Source organism: Molossus molossus, unplaced genomic scaffold (genome assembly GCF_014108415.1).
Source record: "Molossus molossus isolate mMolMol1 unplaced genomic scaffold, mMolMol1.p scaffold_m16_p_14, whole genome shotgun sequence".
In the NCBI taxonomy this organism is placed as follows: domain Eukaryota; kingdom Metazoa; phylum Chordata; class Mammalia; order Chiroptera; family Molossidae; genus Molossus; species Molossus molossus.
The window spans coordinates 9,005,869-9,023,547 of record NW_023425349.1 but is presented as its reverse complement, the minus strand read 5'-3'; the positions used below and the strand labels follow the sequence as shown (position 1 = coordinate 9,023,547).

The 17,679-nt window shown below is 39.8% G+C and overlaps 1 protein-coding gene across 19 annotated transcripts in view; it reads right to left on the bottom strand.

The window, feature by feature from the left end:
* Positions 1-17,679, bottom strand: part of MAPKAP1 (MAPK associated protein 1) — a 236,174-nt gene that overhangs the window by 116,321 nt on the left and 102,174 nt on the right. For all 19 annotated transcript variants that reach the window (XR_004959477.1, XM_036260486.1, XM_036260494.1 and 16 more), the window contains one exon: positions 7,681-7,853. Coding sequence is in view for 18 of the 19 variants with exons in the window: in XM_036260486.1 (XP_036116379.1) it covers positions 7,681-7,853 (173 nt within the window). In the remaining variant the exon portion in view is untranslated. The remainder of the gene's footprint in view (positions 1-7,680; positions 7,854-17,679) is intronic.

Below are 17,679 nucleotides of genomic sequence, written 5' to 3'. Positions count from 1 at the left end.
ACTTGGATCCATCTCTCAAATAAACTCAGCCTTCATTACATCAAAAATCAAGCTCTTTATTCACCCACTCTGAACCTATTTTTCTCTCTAGGACACCCCGTTTCAGCACCACCATTCACACAGTTTTTCAACGTCCAGTCTTAGGCCTTTATCTCTTTTCACTCATCCATACTGGAAGTTTCCATCAATATCTCTATGTGGATGACTCCTAAATTTACATTTCTAGCTCACATCTCTCTTCCCTAAACTCCAAACATGCAAATATAAATGACTATGATACAGAAAAGCCATCTCAAATTAATAGGCAGAAGACCAAACTCAGGCTGCCCCTCCTCCTCCCAGTCACACACCAAAACCAAACCAAACCCAGTTTTCCAATGCTCTCTATCTCAGTGAAGGAACAACATATAAAGTTGTGCAAGTTAGAAATCTCTGATACCATTCCTCTCTCATTCTTCCCATGTCTAATTCATTCCTAAATCATGTGAATTTTTACCACTTAAGTATTTCCAGAGTCTGTCCATTTCTCTCAATCTAAACTGTCAATCTCATTCCACTCCATTTTCTCTCCCCTACTTTGTGCTCTAGCCACACTTGCCTTCTTTAGTTCCCTGACCACAACATGCTTCCTCCTGCCACAGCATCATTGCCATGTGGGTCCATCTGCCAGGACCTCCCCCTCCCAAGGCCTCTGGTATCACCTTCTTGGGGAATTTCTCCTCGACTCAACCCAGGCTAGCTCTCATAAACAGCATTCCTTTCCTTTAGAGAACTTGCTCAGTTTTAAAACAAACATTATTTGGTTTAATTATTTGAATTTTCTGCCCTTTTCCCTCACTAGACTGTGGAATTCATGAGAGAGAGCCCACATCTGGTTCCATTCAACACCGTATACTCAGCAAAGTGCCTGGCATATAGCAAAACACTCAATAAATATTTATTGTATACAAATGATAAGTGAAATGAGCCAGTTACAAAGTGCCAGTGCATTTGATCATTTCTTCTTCCCCATGAAACTATAAAATTTTTGAGTGGGGCAATCACATTTCTCTTGTACATTTTATCCTCATTACCTAGAACCGGGAACTCCGTAAATATTTGCTAAATGAAGGAATGAATGACTAAGGAGTTAAGCCTTTGAGATTAAGCAGGATATCAAGAAAAAGAGTGAGAAAGGTACTTCTGACTAAGGAAACAGCAAAAGCAGACATGGTATCAGTGTCAAGAAGCTGCCAGGTAAGGAATGTGATGCGTTAGGATGCATGGGAGCATAGCTGGGGCTCAGAATGGGAAGGGCCTCTTAGGCTGTATTATTTAGGTAAACGGTTCTCAATGATGACCATAATGAATATAAGTAGAAGCAGAAACCAAGAAATGGGAAAAGAGTAGATAGAGGTGGGCAGGCAGATATAAAAAAAAAAAAAAAAAGTATGAAGTATTCTAATTGCAAAGTTTCAGAAAACATATAATGTAAGGTTAAACATTCCTATATACTTTCATGGCAAAGCACAATTACTTGAGTGGTCAGAAAAGAGCTAAATTATGATACTGTTGTAATAGTAGCTGGTTATAGTTATAATATTTAGCAGCAACAGAAATGAACATTTACTGAGCACTTGCCATAACTACCCTGTTAGGAAGTTTCTATTCTCGTTTTACACATGAAAACTAAAGTATATGGGGCTGAAGTGATTCATCCAAAATCATCCTTAAAGGTATTAACTCCAGAATCCAGACTATGGCTTTGGATCCCACACTTAACCACTATGTTATACACTGATTAAGAAGAAAGGAAAATGTTAACACATCTTAGAGGGCTTCTATGAAAAACTATTAATATTTTAAAAGTTTGATATTGAATGAGATAAATCCTCAGCTATCTACAAAAAGAAAAACCTCAAACAATTATTCATCATATCTAAATCAAAAAGACAAAGGTAAAAGGCTGGACAAAGATATATTGGACTAAACTAGTGCAAAGAAGAACAAATGGGCGGGCAGAGCTAATAGTACTGGAATAAAGCAAAGAAAAAGGCAGGACACAATATAAAAACAAAACAAATAGGGCTGTTTTATATTGGAAAAAAGTACAGCTCACAATAAAGATATGAAATGCATGAATCTTTTTGTGCAATGCAATATATAAAATGGAAACTTAAAATCTCCAGAGAAATTGACAGAAACACACAAGAATATGGAAACTTTAATCCCTTTTTCTAAATCACCCATAGATGAAATAGTCAAAACATATAAGAATAGTAATTAAAGATGTTCACTTAATAAATATATATTGAACTCTGTAACCTATACAGAATAATTTTTTCCAGAATCCATAAAATATTCGTAAAAATTTATTGTATAGTAAGCTGAAAAATATAAATAATTCTCTAACCAACAATTTCATAGGCCACATTTTCTGATCACAATTCAATAAACATGAATCTATATAACAAAGTGTATTATTTAAAAATTCGACAACCCAGAGATTGAAATGACCAAATAGATTTTAGTTTCCCCTAAAATCACTGCATCAAAATAAGTAGGAAGTCAGCTTAAATACATTCAATTTTACTCAAGAGTTAACAAAGTCAAGAATTCCAGCTAATTTTTCCATTCCTTCCCTGAAACCAAAGCCTACTACCATAAACAGTTTTCAAGGCACAGAGACAAAAGAGCAATATTCATAAATAAATGTTTTCCTCACAACCAGAATGAAATTAGAGGAAGGGGTTCTTTCCCATGCATCTAGCAATTTGGACCCCTGTGAATGAAGGGCCAACCCACTGGAAAAGATCAAACAGGACCTATTACAACACGTAAGTACAAATAAGCTACAAAGAAAATACCTTGCACTACACTATCTGATAGGACAAGATCCCAGGGACTTATAGATTGTCTTATACCAAACACAACTGAGAAATCCAGTGTCATGTAAAAACTGTAAAATATTTCAAAAAACCATGGTTTATTTAAATTTAATGTAATTCTGTAATTCAAAATATAGTTACAGAACAACTACTAAAAAATGCTAACATGCTAGATATACTTCAGGAATATAAACTTTAGTAAGAGGTACTCAATTTCATAGGCTTATAAACTATTTTGGGGGTTCAGAATTGCTAATTAAATTGGCTGACTCTTCCTATTCCTTACTAATATCTGGTCTGCTTCATTTACCAGTTTCTAATAGGAATTAATTGAAATTTTCCATTTTGACTGGATCAGCAATGCCTTCATCATTACTCCCTTAAAATATTTTGAGACTGTGTTGCTAGATACACACACAGTCAGAATTATTATATTATCTTGGTGGTATGTTCCTTTTCATTATGTAGTTTACCAAAATATCCCTATTAACATGGTTTTGCCTTAAATTCTACTGTTTGATGCACTGTTACCAGCTCAAACCTTCCCACAACCTCCATCCCCCTTGGCCTGATGAAGATGAAGATTCCTGGCCCATGGAAAAGGAGGAAGCACAATGGCTGTCTGATAGCTTATGGACTGGGAAAGAAGGAAGGATTTTTTATAGAGTAAAAATTTTTAATTTTGATGAAGTTTAATTTATCTTCTTTTTTTTTTTCCCCATTATGAATCATCTTTTTAGTGTCATGTATATAAAAATTATTCATCTAGTGCTCGCTTCGGCAGCACATATACTAAAAATTATTCATCTAGCGCTCAGTCCCAAAGATTTTTCTCCTGTTTTCTACTAAAAGTTTTATAGTTTTATACTTTACATGAAGTCACAATTCATTTTGTTTTTTTAAACTTTTCTTTTTCTTTATTGATTTTAGAGACAGAGGAAGGGACAGGGAGAGAGGGATAGAAACATCAAAGAGAGAGAACATTGACTGGCTGCCTCCTGCATGGCCCCCACACTGGGGATTTGGCCCTCAACCTTAGCATATACCCCATAACCTGGGCATATGCCCTGACCGGAAATCGAACCAATGACCTCTTGGTGTATGAGTTGATGCTCAACCACTGGGCCACACCAGCCAGGCTACAATTCATTTTGAATTAATTTTATATAAGGTATGAGATTTAGGGTGTAGTTTTTATTTTTGCTTATGTGTGTCCAATTGCTCCAGTCCCATTAAGTTAAAAAGGCTATCCTTCTTTCATTTAATTTGTATGTGCTTTTACTAGGAAGACTCATCCATATCTGCATTCAATTCTAGGAGAATCTTTGGCATTATCTCTTTAAATACTGTTTCTCGCTATTCCCTCCATTTCCTGCTTCACACATGAAAGGCTTTCAATATTTCCTCCATGTCTCTTATCTTACTCATGTTTCATTCTTTGTATCTCTTTATCTCTGTTACATCTAGGTAGAATTCATTAGTACTATCTTTTAATTCATTCCCTCTTTAACTGTGCCCAGCCTAGAGTTTATCCCATACTTTTTTTGGTTAATCCTCACACAACGATATTTTTCCATTAATTTTTAGATAGAGTGGAAGGGTGGGATGGAAAGAGAGATAAACATCAATGTGAGAGAAAAACACATTGATTGGTTGCCTCCCACACAACCCTGACTGGGGCCGGGGATTGAACCTACAACCCAGGTACCTGCCCTTGACTGGGTATCAAACCCGATATCCTTTAGTCAGTGGGGCCGATGCTCTAACTGCTGAGCCAAACTGGTTAGGGCTCTAATACTTCTGTTTTTGTTTTTTAAATCTTCACCAAAGGATATTTTTCCACTGATTTTCAGACAGAGGGGGAGAGGGGGGAGAGAGAGAGAATCATGGATAGGAGAGAGAGACATCAATTGGTTGCCTCCTGCACAACCCCAACCAGGGCCGGGTATCAAACCTGCAACCAAGGTCCGTGCCCTTGACCAGAACTGAACCCACGTTTCTTTGGTCCATGGGCCGATGCTCTAACCGCTGAGCTAAACCAGCCAGAGCCCCATACATTTTTTTTTTAACTGTAATACCTGCATTTTATATTTCCAGTACTTTTAATTGGTTCTTTTCTAAATCCACCTCTTGATTCTCATCTGCTTGGTTGTTTCACAATTTCCTAAAAGTTTACCATGTATGGTATTCCTTCATCTTGTTGATAATTTTAAACATTTATTTAAAGTTAATTTTCAGATTGCCTTATTACATTTTGTTGGAAGTGAATTCTTCTGATTACTGTCTTTCTTAGTACTACTTATACTCACTTGCTTTGGAATTTAATTTGCTAGCCCATTTTGAATAGAAACACTTTATCTCTTTTTCTCTCCCTCCCTTCTTCTCTCACCACTTCCTTCAGTGCTTTTAAAGCTATTGCCACCCTCTTTCATCCTTGTCCGAGCAGAGGCATCTAGTCTAGAACCAGGTCTTATTCTGGCTGCTCAGGGTCCTATGCTTTGGTAACACTAGTGCAATCATAAACCTAGTCATTTCATGGCCAGGTCCTGGTCCTACTGCTGCCTCTACTCCCCTGCCAAAAACACAACTTTAAACAAGTCACAGACTGAGGTAGCTTTGTTGTTTCTTTTCATAGGCAGGAAAGTCCCATCCTAGCTCTAAGTTTCTAGCAGTAAGACTTCCTGTGAGCCCACGCTGGCATGAAGTTTCCTTGGTCCACATATTCTCAAGGAGTCTCTCTTTTTCTTTTTTGACATCATGGTATACTTAGAAAATAACAGTATGTGTATGGCATAAAGGTAGATGGATGAGACTGTTCCCTACCCAGAAATGATGACTGGGGTCTCTGACCACTCAGGCCCTGCCTAGCTGCCCTGAAGCCTGAGAAAAATCTGTATTTTACATACTGGTAAAACTCATTCACAACATGTTCACAGTAATACCCTAAAAGAATTGACTCCCAGCACACTCTATTTCTGTACTTGGTTCTGTTTCTATTCCACCAGGATGTTTATCTTGTTATTAAGTACAAGTTTGTCAATAGCATTTTATTTACCATTACTATGTATTTGGAACAGAATATATTAAATCATGAATTTAAATAGTCATCATAACCAGAAGTCCATGCTTTCTCTCTGTTTAGAAACCCCTCCTGTCAACCTCTCTGCATCACATTTTCTTACTCCTCTTTCAGGTTTCCATTTAGATGTCACTTAATCAAGTCTGCTCTTTATGACTCCACTCTCACCACCAAATATGAGGTCAGATCTTCCTCATAGAACCCGACTTTACTTGCTAATGGACTGTATTGTTATTGCCTAGTTACCTTAGACAATAATGTCCTTGATGGCATTCACAGTCTTTTTCACTTCTGTATTTCCAGATTTAGCACAGTGCCTCCAATAAGTGTGCCTCAAAAAATATTTTCTTATCACCTATAGCAGAGTTCCACAGTACGGAGTATAATGTAATAGTGAAGAGCTAGGGCTCTGGAGTTAGAGGTTCTGGGTTTAAATACCAGCTCTACCACTTAACTATGTGATTTAAGAAAGTTACTTAGCCTCTCAAAGCTTTAGTTTCCTTATCTGTAAAAGGTATGTCAAGCACAGTCCTGTCTCTGTTACAAGCTGTGTGACCCTGGGAACGTTCCTTAGCTTCAGTTCCTGCACTAAGCAATGTTTCAACTCACAATATATACAAAGTTACTAGTACCGTGACTCCCTTTCCTGTTTTCTTGTTCCCACTTCATGCTGAAAAGGGACAACCATAGCTCATCAGTGAGCAGAGCTGCTGACTCAACCCTTTTCTGAGCTTAGGTGGTATCTAGGTTAAAAAGGCTTTCAATTGCCATAGAAGCAATAAAGGTTTTCTTTACATCCACAATGTATTCAGGCAATGTCAATAAGAACTTGAAAGAATAATTTTAAATGCAAATATAATGTACCTAAAGGGTAAAAACAACAACTAACAGCTGACCATTCTAATGCTGAAAAGGTGAGAATAGAACGTCTGCATGAGAATGCATTTCCACAATGAAGACATCCACTACATTTTGCTGATTCCCAAACTCTACTGCTGGGAAGAGCACAAAAAGCTAGAAATGGATGCCTATCAGATAAGAAATTTAAGTAGAGGAGAACCAATGCAGCAAAACACTTTCAAGTTCAAGTTATGATGTATAAGCAGAGACTCTATTTTCAAGCACAACATTTTAAAAATAATTGTTTAATGAGGAATAGTCGAGTGATTGAGAGAAAAACTGAGCCACTGACTGGCAACAAAGAAAACTAATTCAGACCAAAGGAAATAATGCAAAAACCTTGGCATGGAAGAGACCAGGAATCAAATCCCGACTCCGCCATCTCCCACTGGTGTTAACTGCAAGTAGCAATTCTCCTGTGCAGAATGAGGGTCATAATGCTCACCTCACAGGGAGCTAGGAGAATTTAGCAAGAAATCAGGTACAAAATGCCCAGCATGGTGCCCAGCTCATGGTAGGTACTCAATAAACATTAGTTCCCTCCCACTAACTCCCATGCCACTTTTATCAGCAAGCATCATGCAAGGGTTTGAAACTGCTAAAATGCATTTCCTTGTATCTGGATTTACAAATTTATCAGTATATTTACAAGCAGATTCTCTGAGATAAGCCTGAGATACACAGGCCCAAGATCTGGTGAGCAACTTGACCTGCATTAGTGTGGATGTCTGATTCCCAGGCCAATGCCTAGAAGGACTGACTGGGCCTGAAATACAGTATGGGTAGCCAGAGGACAGCCAGAAACTAGAGCAGCCAAAAAAGAGGAAGGATTACTTGAGCTTCGGCTCCCGTCCTTCACTTGTGTACTGCCAACAGATGAGCCCGATCAGATCCTGCACCCTGGCGCTGGCCATTGTCACCACGGTCATTGGCAGCAGTCTGTCCTGGCTCGAGTGTAGAGGGAGGTAGACATCGATCTTCTTGGTGGCTGTTGTGCCTACATGACCCTGAGGAAAGAACACATACATGCAAGAGGGTAAAGCACACAGTCTAGGTCATGCAGACCCTACTGGGTCACAACTACTGCTCTTTGGGCCTGTGTGCAGCACAACCATTTCTCATCTTTTTTTGCACAAAGGTCCCAAAGTGGAAACACTGCCTAGGTTTAATTTTTTTAATTTTCATTTTCTAATGGTCTAATTGATCCAGTTCTGCCAGTAGTAAGGTAAATGAGCACTTCAATTAAAATGAACAAATTAGAGCCCAGCCAGTGTGGCTCAGTGGCTGAGCATTGACCCATGTACCAAGAGGTTGCTGGTTCGATTCCTGATCAGGGCACATGCCCAGGTTGTGGGCCTGATCCCCAGTGCGGGGCATGCAGGAGGCAGCCAATAGATGTCCCCTTTCATCGACGTTTTTCTCCCTCTCTAAAAAAAAAAAAAAAATTCAATAAAAAAAAATTTTTTTAATGAACAAATTAGAGTGGTGAGCAGACCTGATGTTTAGTGGCAAGAGACTTGTTTTGCTACTTATTCAGTGCAACCTTGGAAAAGTCACTATTAGACCTTGTCATCAGACGCTCTCCCTGAAAATTGCAGTCTCACTCCTTGAGACCTTGAGAAAGCTGCATGGAAGCTGCCACGCTCTCTGAAGAGCACTTAGGCCTGTAGCACTGGAACAGAGGGCTTGCTTCTCGGGACTGGGGCAGGGTTGCGGTGGGAGCTAATTCCATTATGCCATTCATCTGTTTACTTCAGTTATCTGTGCTAAAGTTCAAGGGTCCCTGGTCTTCCATTTTTGCCCTAACCACCATACATACAACACTGCCATTCCTTCTCATACACCTACCCCTCCTCCCTCTAGAACCTTCCACTCCCCTCTGGAATGCCAGCACTAATCAGCAAACTTCCATAAATCATCACTTCTTTTTATTTATATTTCTTGTTGTTAATCCTAAACCTGGGATATTTTTTCCACTGATTTGGGGGGGGGGGGGAGACATTGATATGAGAGAGACACATCAATTGGCTGCCTACCACACGCGCCCCAACCAGGGCTAGAGACAGAACGTTCAACCCACATACAGGCCCTTGACTGGGAATTCAACCCAAGATCCTTCGGTGTATGGGCCAATACTCTAAGCACTGAACCAAACTAGCCAGGGTCATCATTTCTTTTTAAGTTTTTTTTTATTGTTATTATTTTTTAAATCCTCACCTGAGGATTTCTTTCCATTTATCTTCAGATAGAATGGGAGGGAAATGGAGAGAGAGAAAGAGAAACATCAATGTGAGAAAGACACATCAATGGGTTGCCTCCCACACAACTCCGACCAGGGCCAGGGACAAATCGCAACCAAGGTATGTGCCTCACCCGTGACTCTTGTACACGGGCCGATGCTCCAGCCGCTGAACCAAACCAGCCAGGGCCATCACTTGCTTTTTAAAAAAACATTCCCTCTTAAAACAACTATGAGGTATCACCTCACACCTGCCAGAATGGCTGCCCTCAACAAATCATCAAACAAGTGTTGGTGAAGGTGTGGAGAAAAGGGGACTCTAGTACACTGTTGGTGGGAATACAGACTAATACAGCCACTGTGGAAAACACTATGGTGTTACCTCAGAAAGTTAAAAATTGAACTGCCATTTGACCCAGTGATCCCCCTTCTAGGAATATACCCTAAGAAGCCTGAAACACCAATCAGAAAGAATATATGTACCCCTATGTTCATAGCAGCACTATTTACAATAGCTAAGATCTGGAAACAACCCAAGTGTCCATCAGTAGATGAGAGGATTAAAAAGCTGTGATACATGTACACAATGGAGTACTATGCAGCTGTAAGAAAGAAAGATCTCTTATCCTTTGAGATGGCATGGAGGGACCTGGAGAGTATTATGCTAAGCGAAACAAGCCAAGCAGAGAAAGACAAATATCACATGATCTCACTTATTTGTGGAATATAATGAACTAAACAAACTGCTGAACAAAATTAACCCAGAGACATGGAGGTGGGGTATAGGCTAACAAGCCTCAGAGGAGGGGGGTTTTGTGGGGGAAGAGATAAACCAGAGAACTCACATGCATGTATGCATGACTAATGAACATAGACAACAAAGCTGGGGATGGGGCAGGGGGAAAAGGGAGGAGGGTGTCAATGGGGAAAAAAATGAGAAACATCTGTAACAAAAACAAATTAATAAAAAATTTAAAAAACAAACAAACAAACAAAAAACATTCCCTCAAGCCCTGGCCAGTGTGGCTTAGTTGGTTGAGCATTGTCCTATGCACCTAAAGGTCGCCAGTTCGATTCCCGGTAAGGGCAATGCCCAAGTTGCAGGTTTGGTCCCTAGCTGGGGTGTGTATGGACAATTCATCGATGTTTCTCTCTCTCTCCTCCTCCCTTCCTCTCTCTAAAATAAGTAAAAACATATTAAATCAACAACAACATTCCCTCCATCTCTGCCTTAATTGAAACCTGCTGGTCACTAAGGACATTGCTTCCTTTGCTGTTTGCTTTTTCACTCCAAGTCCTCAAGGCCAGGAGGTGGAGGAGGTATTCTTGCCCCACAACTTCCAAACTGTAACTTCTCTTTTCTTAAAAAAGTCCCTGCTCCTTTGAGACCTGAGCCATCCAACTACATCATCTTCTTCTCTCCTTATTTGTTTCTGTTATCCATCAACCTTCCAGTCATATTCCTCATTCACTGAAAGCTTGAATGAGCTCTCTAGGCTCATAGTCTTCTTTCTCACCCCAACCCCTGTCATCAATCTTGGCAATTTCATCTAAAGTAATAAACCCTCCAATACCCAAGTGTCTCCATACCTAGATCATGTCATTCCCAATAACTTTCCATCCACTCCATCTCAATCACTTATTACAGTGGTTACACCAGAGATCTACACCCCCTCTAAGATCTCAAATTAGAATATCCATTCACTAAATATATTTTAATACACTTTCACATTATGTGTTCGTGTAGTCCCCCAAATTCTTCAACCTAAAATCTACGGACCTTCCACCTTTTAATTATCTATCAGTCCCCCTTATTTCCCAACACCACCCTCCAGATTACATGATTATAATCATTCCTTTTCAAATACAGTTTAAACACTCTCTTCCTCCATTGAACTCAAAAGGTAGAATGCCAATCTTGGATGAACCCACCCCTCTGCATTCCCCAACTGAACATCACTGGAGAAAAATCATGTAACTATACAGGTTGATTTTACTTAAAATTCATGATGATAAACCTCAAACAGACACTCAACATTGTATAGTAAGCCTATTACATTTTCTGATACAACCTGCACCCCACCCAAGACCCCTAGTGCATATTTTTGCTCCTCTCTCTAACTTCCCACAAGACCCTGTACCTTCAGTTCCTGTCCCTCACTCATGTAACTGCCAAGAGATGAGAAAAATTATTTTTCATTAAGAAAATAAGAACTTGCCCTGGCTAGTTTGGCTCAGCAGTTAGAGCATCAGCCTGCGGACCAGAGAGTCCCGGGTTTGGTCCCTGCTAAGGTCACGTACCTCGGTTGCAGTTTGTCCCTGGCCCTGCTTGGGGTCGTGTGAATGGCAACCAGTTGATGTGTCTCACATCGATGTTTCTCTCTCTCTCTTCCCCCTCTCTCCCTCCCACTCTGTCTTGAAGATACATGCAAAAATGTCCTCGGGTGAGGATTAAAAAAAAAGAAAATAAGAACTTGCCCAGCTGGTGTGATTCAGTGGATTGAGCATCATCATTCCAGGGACTGAGAGGTCCTGGTTCGATTCTCAGTCAGGGCATACGCACAAGGTTGCAGTCTTGATCCCCAGTAGTAGGCATGCAGGAGGCAGCCGATCAATGTTCTCTCTCACATCAATGTTTCTATCTCTCTCTCCCCCCTTAAAAAAAAAAAAAAGTTAAGAAAAAGTTAAGAAAAAACACATATTTTTAAAAAAGAAAATAAGAACTTTCAGAAAGGAACTCTGTTATCCTCCCACCATTACATTTACAAACCTACCTGGATTTAACCACCTTCTCCCCCAACCTTACACTGGAGTGTCACTCATCTTGTTTAAGGTCTATCTCTCCAGGTGATCTGACTGCTGCCTATCTGTCCAACATCATCTACTGCCACTCCACCACCTGCTCATCATGCTTTACCTACACTGTCCTTCTACAAGTACCATGAATATGTGTGTGGGTGACCTGCCTGCTTCTCCCACTTTCAAGACCATAGCAGGTGCTATTCATTATGTCTAGAAAGCTTTCTCATGATATTTGCATCCTCTAATATGTAGCCTTAGGCAGGTTACTTAATCTCTCTGTTCTTCCATTTCCTCATATGTAAACTGATGATAATGATAGGACCCACCTATAAGAGGACTCTTGTGAGGATTATTATTGTTATAATTCTTTTTTTCTTTTTTTTTTTTTATCCTCACCCGAGGACATTTTTTTTCATTTTTTGTTCAGGTAGAGTGGGAGGGAGAGAGAGGAACAGAGAGAGAGAGAGAAACATCGATGTGAAAGGTACACATCGAGTGGCTGCCACCCGCACAACCGACCAGGGCCGGGGACAAACTGCAACCGAGGTACGTGCCCTTAGTGGGAACCGAACCCGGGTCTCTCAGGACTGCAGGCCGACGCTCTAACCGCTGAGCCAAACCGGCCAGGGCTGTTATAATTATTCTTGAAGGCTCAAATGATATGACACCTCCTCAGAGAAATCTTCACTGATAATCCTATAGAAAGAAGCCCCATCCACAAGTATCCTGCTCATTTTTTTATTCTCACATGTATCCTGCTCATTTTTTAAAAGATTGTATTTATTTGTTTTTTAATGTGTTTTGTATTGATTTGAGAGAGAGGGAGGAAGGGAGGGAGGGAGGGAGAGAGAGAGAAACATCAATGAGAGAGACATCAATCAGCTGCCCCCTGCATAGTACCCACTGGAGATTGAGCCCACAACCTGGGCATGTGCCCTGATTAGGAATCAAACAGGGAACCTTTTGGTACATGGGTTGATGCTCAACAACCACTGAGCCGCTCCAGCTGGGCTCCTGATCATTTTCTTCATAGCATTTAATAATTTGATATTATGCACTTATTTATGTACCTTTCCTCACTAGCCTCTAAGCTCCATAAGAGCAGCTATAAATATGTCTGCTTGTTTAGTGCTCTATATACAATGACTAGCACTGTGCCTGATACATAGAAGACTCTCCAAGAAAAATCTGTTGAACTACAAAATGAATGTATAAATGACTTAAACGCCTACCAAGATACAAGGTAGGAACTCAATAAATGTTAGTTTCCTCCATCCATCCCTCTTGCCTTTCCTCTACAGGTCTGTTTTCTGGTGGTGACTGAGATGGAGGGACTTGAGCAATCAAGTGGTTCCATCCTCAACACTGTAATTTTGTCATTCTAAGGCAAAAAAAAAAAATCAGAACTAAGGTTAAAAAAATATATAAAATCATTTAAAAAACATTTTTAGAGAAATTCCACATATCTGCCCTGGCCGGTTTGGCTTAGCGGTTAGAGCGTCAGCCTGCGGTCCAGAGAGTACTGGGTTCGGTTCCTGCTAAGGGCAGGTACCTCGGTTGCAGTTTGTCCCCAGTCCCGGTTGGGGTAGGGTGGGTGGCAACCAGTCGATGTATCTCTCTCACATCGATGTTTTTCTCTCTCTCTTCCTCCCTTTCTCCACCCCCGCTCTAACTAAAAATAAATGCAAAATAAATAAATAAAATAAAATAAAGGCTACAGTCACCTACTCAAGATCCCATAATCAAGGTGGAAGAGGCAGAGTTCAAACCCAAGTCTGTTTGACTCCATAGCCCCTACTACCAACACCAATGCCTTCTTTCCCTAAAGTTATTCTAAATAAAGTCAATTCCCACTTTCAAAGGTTTGAAAATCATCTCCTCCTCCTGCTCCCAATGAACCAATGTGATGCCTAAAGCAGTTTCCTATAGAAGGAGCTAGCTCTGAGGAGCTGGCCAAGAAGAACTGTTAGGGGACTGTGACTACAAAGAACTTGGCTATTTCAACTTGACTAAGGATACTATTGTTAAGGAATGAAATTCCTCTGAATCCCTTTATCCTATGTATTTCACAGTGAAATAGCAAATGTGGAGAAAACTATGAGTATAAATATAAAAGATACTTATTAAATGAATAAAGCACTTTATCTTTTTAGTCTTCTAACTCCATTTTGAGGCACTGATGACGGAACAAGTGCCATGTACAAACACTGAAATTACATTTTTAATAAGGAGCCTCTTCTGAAAAACTCAAGGTGGTGGCAGTTAGCTCTATCTAATAGTCCCTGTGTTGCAATATTTAGAAGGAATCATCTAAAACATAAAATAATCCATCAACGCCCTGGCTGGTTTGGCTCAGCCGTTAGAGCGTCAGCCTGCAGTCCAGAGAGACCCGGGTTCGGTTCCAGCTAAGGGAACGTACCTCAGGGTTGCAGTTTGTCCCCGGCCCTGTGTGGGTCGTACAGGTGGCAACTACTCGATGTGTCCCTTTCACGTCAATATTTCTCTTTCTCTCTCCCTCCCACTCTATATGAACAAAACAAAACGAAAAAATGTCTTCGGATGAGGATAAAAAAATAATAATAATAATCAACATAACAGAAAGTAATTAACTTATTAAAAAAGAATAAGGTGACCAAAGGATTAAAAATATTCATCACACATCAAGGCAAGCAATATTCCAAAGACTCAACAACTTACTATTAAAAAGCAACTAGCAATAAACAAAGATTATATCATACAGTTTCACTGCATGGCAATTTATGTTTCCACAATACGGAGTTAAGGAAATGGAGGTATAATTACAGCACAAGGGGACAACAGAGAGATAGGGAAAACTGGTTTAGTGCCATCTTTTTCAGTCACTCATTCAACAAACACCCACTGGAACACCATGCTGGGCTCTGAAGACAAAGTCAAGTGAGACACAATGCAGACGCTCATCAAATTCACCATCTGCTGAAGGTCTATATTGTATAATGTGATAAAAAGCTTCAAGAGGCTGCTGTGTGAGCTCTGAAGCAACCCAGACCAATAGGGGTTGGCAAAGGCCTCCCTCATATACATATATTGCCCTTCCATTCAATAGAACCGTTAACCTAAGGAAAATATGCTCACTATACTTAAATACTTACTATACCAATACACAGAAAGTGAACAGTTCTGAGACATGGGATTGAGTGATTTTAATTTTCTATAATTAGCATGTATTATTTTTAAAATTAGAAACAAAATAGTAGAAATTACAAAAGTATGAACAAAAGAGATAAAAAGAACTACCACAGCCCTGGCCGGTTTGGCTCAGCGGTTAGAGTGTCCGCCTGCGGTCCGGAGAGACCCGGGTTCGGTTCCCGCTAAGGTAAGGGTGCGTACCTTGGTTGCAGTTTGTCCCCGGCCCTGGTTGGTCGTGTGGGTGGCAGCCACTCAATGTGTCCCTTTCACATCGATGTTTCCCTCTCTCTCTCTTCCTCTCTCTCCCTCCCACTCTGTCTGTATGAAGGATGGAAAAATGTCCTCGGGTGAGGATAAAAAAAAAAAAGAACTACCACAGAGGGCTTAAGAGTGTTAGGTAAGAGAAACAGATCAGTTTGAAAAATGCAGCCTATGTTAAAGCATCCAGCAAGATTTATTAGGAACATACTATGTGCCAGGTGTGTGACAGGCTGTTGGGGAAAAGAAAAAAAAAAAGTTTTAAAATGTAACTCAGACACCTTCCTAAGGCTAGTTAAGCACTTTTTATCTAAGAAAAATAAAAAGTAGTAAACCCACACAGAACTGACAAATTTGGATTTGAACAACTCTCTCCAGGAGCAGTTCCTAATCAGGGAATGCCCCAAATCCAGGTTTTAGAACAAAAAAGAAAAGTACTCCCTGTAGCAAAACTATTCCTCAACACAGATGCAATTCATGAAGACCAGCTAGATTCTAGTTCATATCACATGGCCTCTCCATGACTTGATGGCTCACTCTGCAAATGCAGCCAAATTTCAAACTCATGTCCAAGACCTATTTTCTTCATCAGCAGCATGTCTCTCATTTCAACATTCCAGCTCAGTGAGGGCTTTCACCACCTACTCTGGCACTCAATCTAGGAAACTGAACTCCTCTTTCTGCCTCATCTATATCCTAATGCCTCTGAAATATCCCTCAACTCTTTCTCACTGCCCCTGCCGTAGTTCAAGCTTCATCATCTCTGAGACCACTGCAGCAGTCTCCCTACCATCTTCTTGTTCCTAAAATCCTTCCTCTGTTCAAATGCCTTACTGTTATCAATATGCTTTCTTGCAAATCATTGGTCATACCATACCAGTCACCAGTTCCAAAATATACAATGGCTCCCGTCAGTGTTAGCATTCCAACTCCTTAGCATGGCAGTTAACACCCTTCACAATCTGGTCCCAAAATATCATTGCTAAAGTATATTGAGCAGTAGTTAAGAGCACAGATTTGAGTCAGCCAGATTCAAGTTTGAATCCAGACTCTGACACTTCTTTAGTTGACAGACTTTAGATGTTGGTCAACTAACTACACCTCTCAGAACCTCAATTTCCTTACTTGGAAAGTAATTAAAATGTATATGAAACGCCTGGTACATAGTCTCTGATTTTTAAAAAGTATCAATAGAATGAATGATCAATATTTCTTTTTAAAAAAAGTTTTTTTGATTGATTTTTTAGAGAGAGAGAGAGAGGGAGAGAGAGGGAGAGAGAGAGAGAAATATCGATGAGAGAAAACATCAACTGGCTGCCTCCTGTATGCCCCCACTGGGGATTGGGCCCACAACCTGGGCATGTGCCCTGACCAGGAATCAAACCAGCAACCTCTTGGTACATGGGTCAACGCTCAACCACTGAGCCACACCACCTGGGTATGATCAATATTCTTTTAATACTTGATTTTAAATACCTGCATTATATTATAGCATGTACTGATACTATCAACCTATTTCCCAGTTGTTAAATAGGTACACTGTTTCTAGTATTTCCTTATTATAAAGAATATTCTCATAAACATTCTTATATAAAAATGCACATTTTCCTAGGAGTAGATTACTGGGTCAAAAAGTATGAATGTTTTGTGGCTCATGATATACACTGTAAAAGTTTATTCTTTTGAAAAGTGTCTTTATACCAATCATGAAATACCAATATTATGAGCCATAGGTCATCCAATTAATTATCAGTTAATAAGCCCTGGCTGGGTGGCTCAGTTGGTTAGAGTGTTGTCCCATATACCAAAAGGTTGCAGTTCAAACCCCAGTCAGGTGCAGTCAGGCACATGGTGGAGACAACAGATCCAGGCTTGTCTCTCACATCAATGTTTCTCTCTCTTTCCCTCTCCTCCCCCCCCCCCCCCACGCAAATCAATGAAAACATATCTTCAGGTGAAGATTAAAAATAAATACCTCATAAAATGTAAAAACCTTAAAAATTTAAATAACTTATAATATATAGAGTGAATAGGCTCAGAATTAAAATACACAGAATTTTAAAGTGATAAATTAAAATAGTACATCTATACTAGATTCTTTCCTATTTGATCCCATTAATTAAAATATGCATTTTACTGCTTATCATAAAGTTTATTTCAAAATTATGCACCTGATAGTTTCCAAAATAGGGGAAATAGGAAGAACAACAGATGGTATTCAGTTCAAAATAATCTTGAATTAAGAAACATCCAAGTGAGTTAGCTAAATTAAGTCTTAAGGACAGAAGGTTCAGTCAGCAGTGCTACTCAACATCAAGGTTTGTCAGTAATAAATTGAGTATCAGATCTCAAAACTGTTGCTAAGT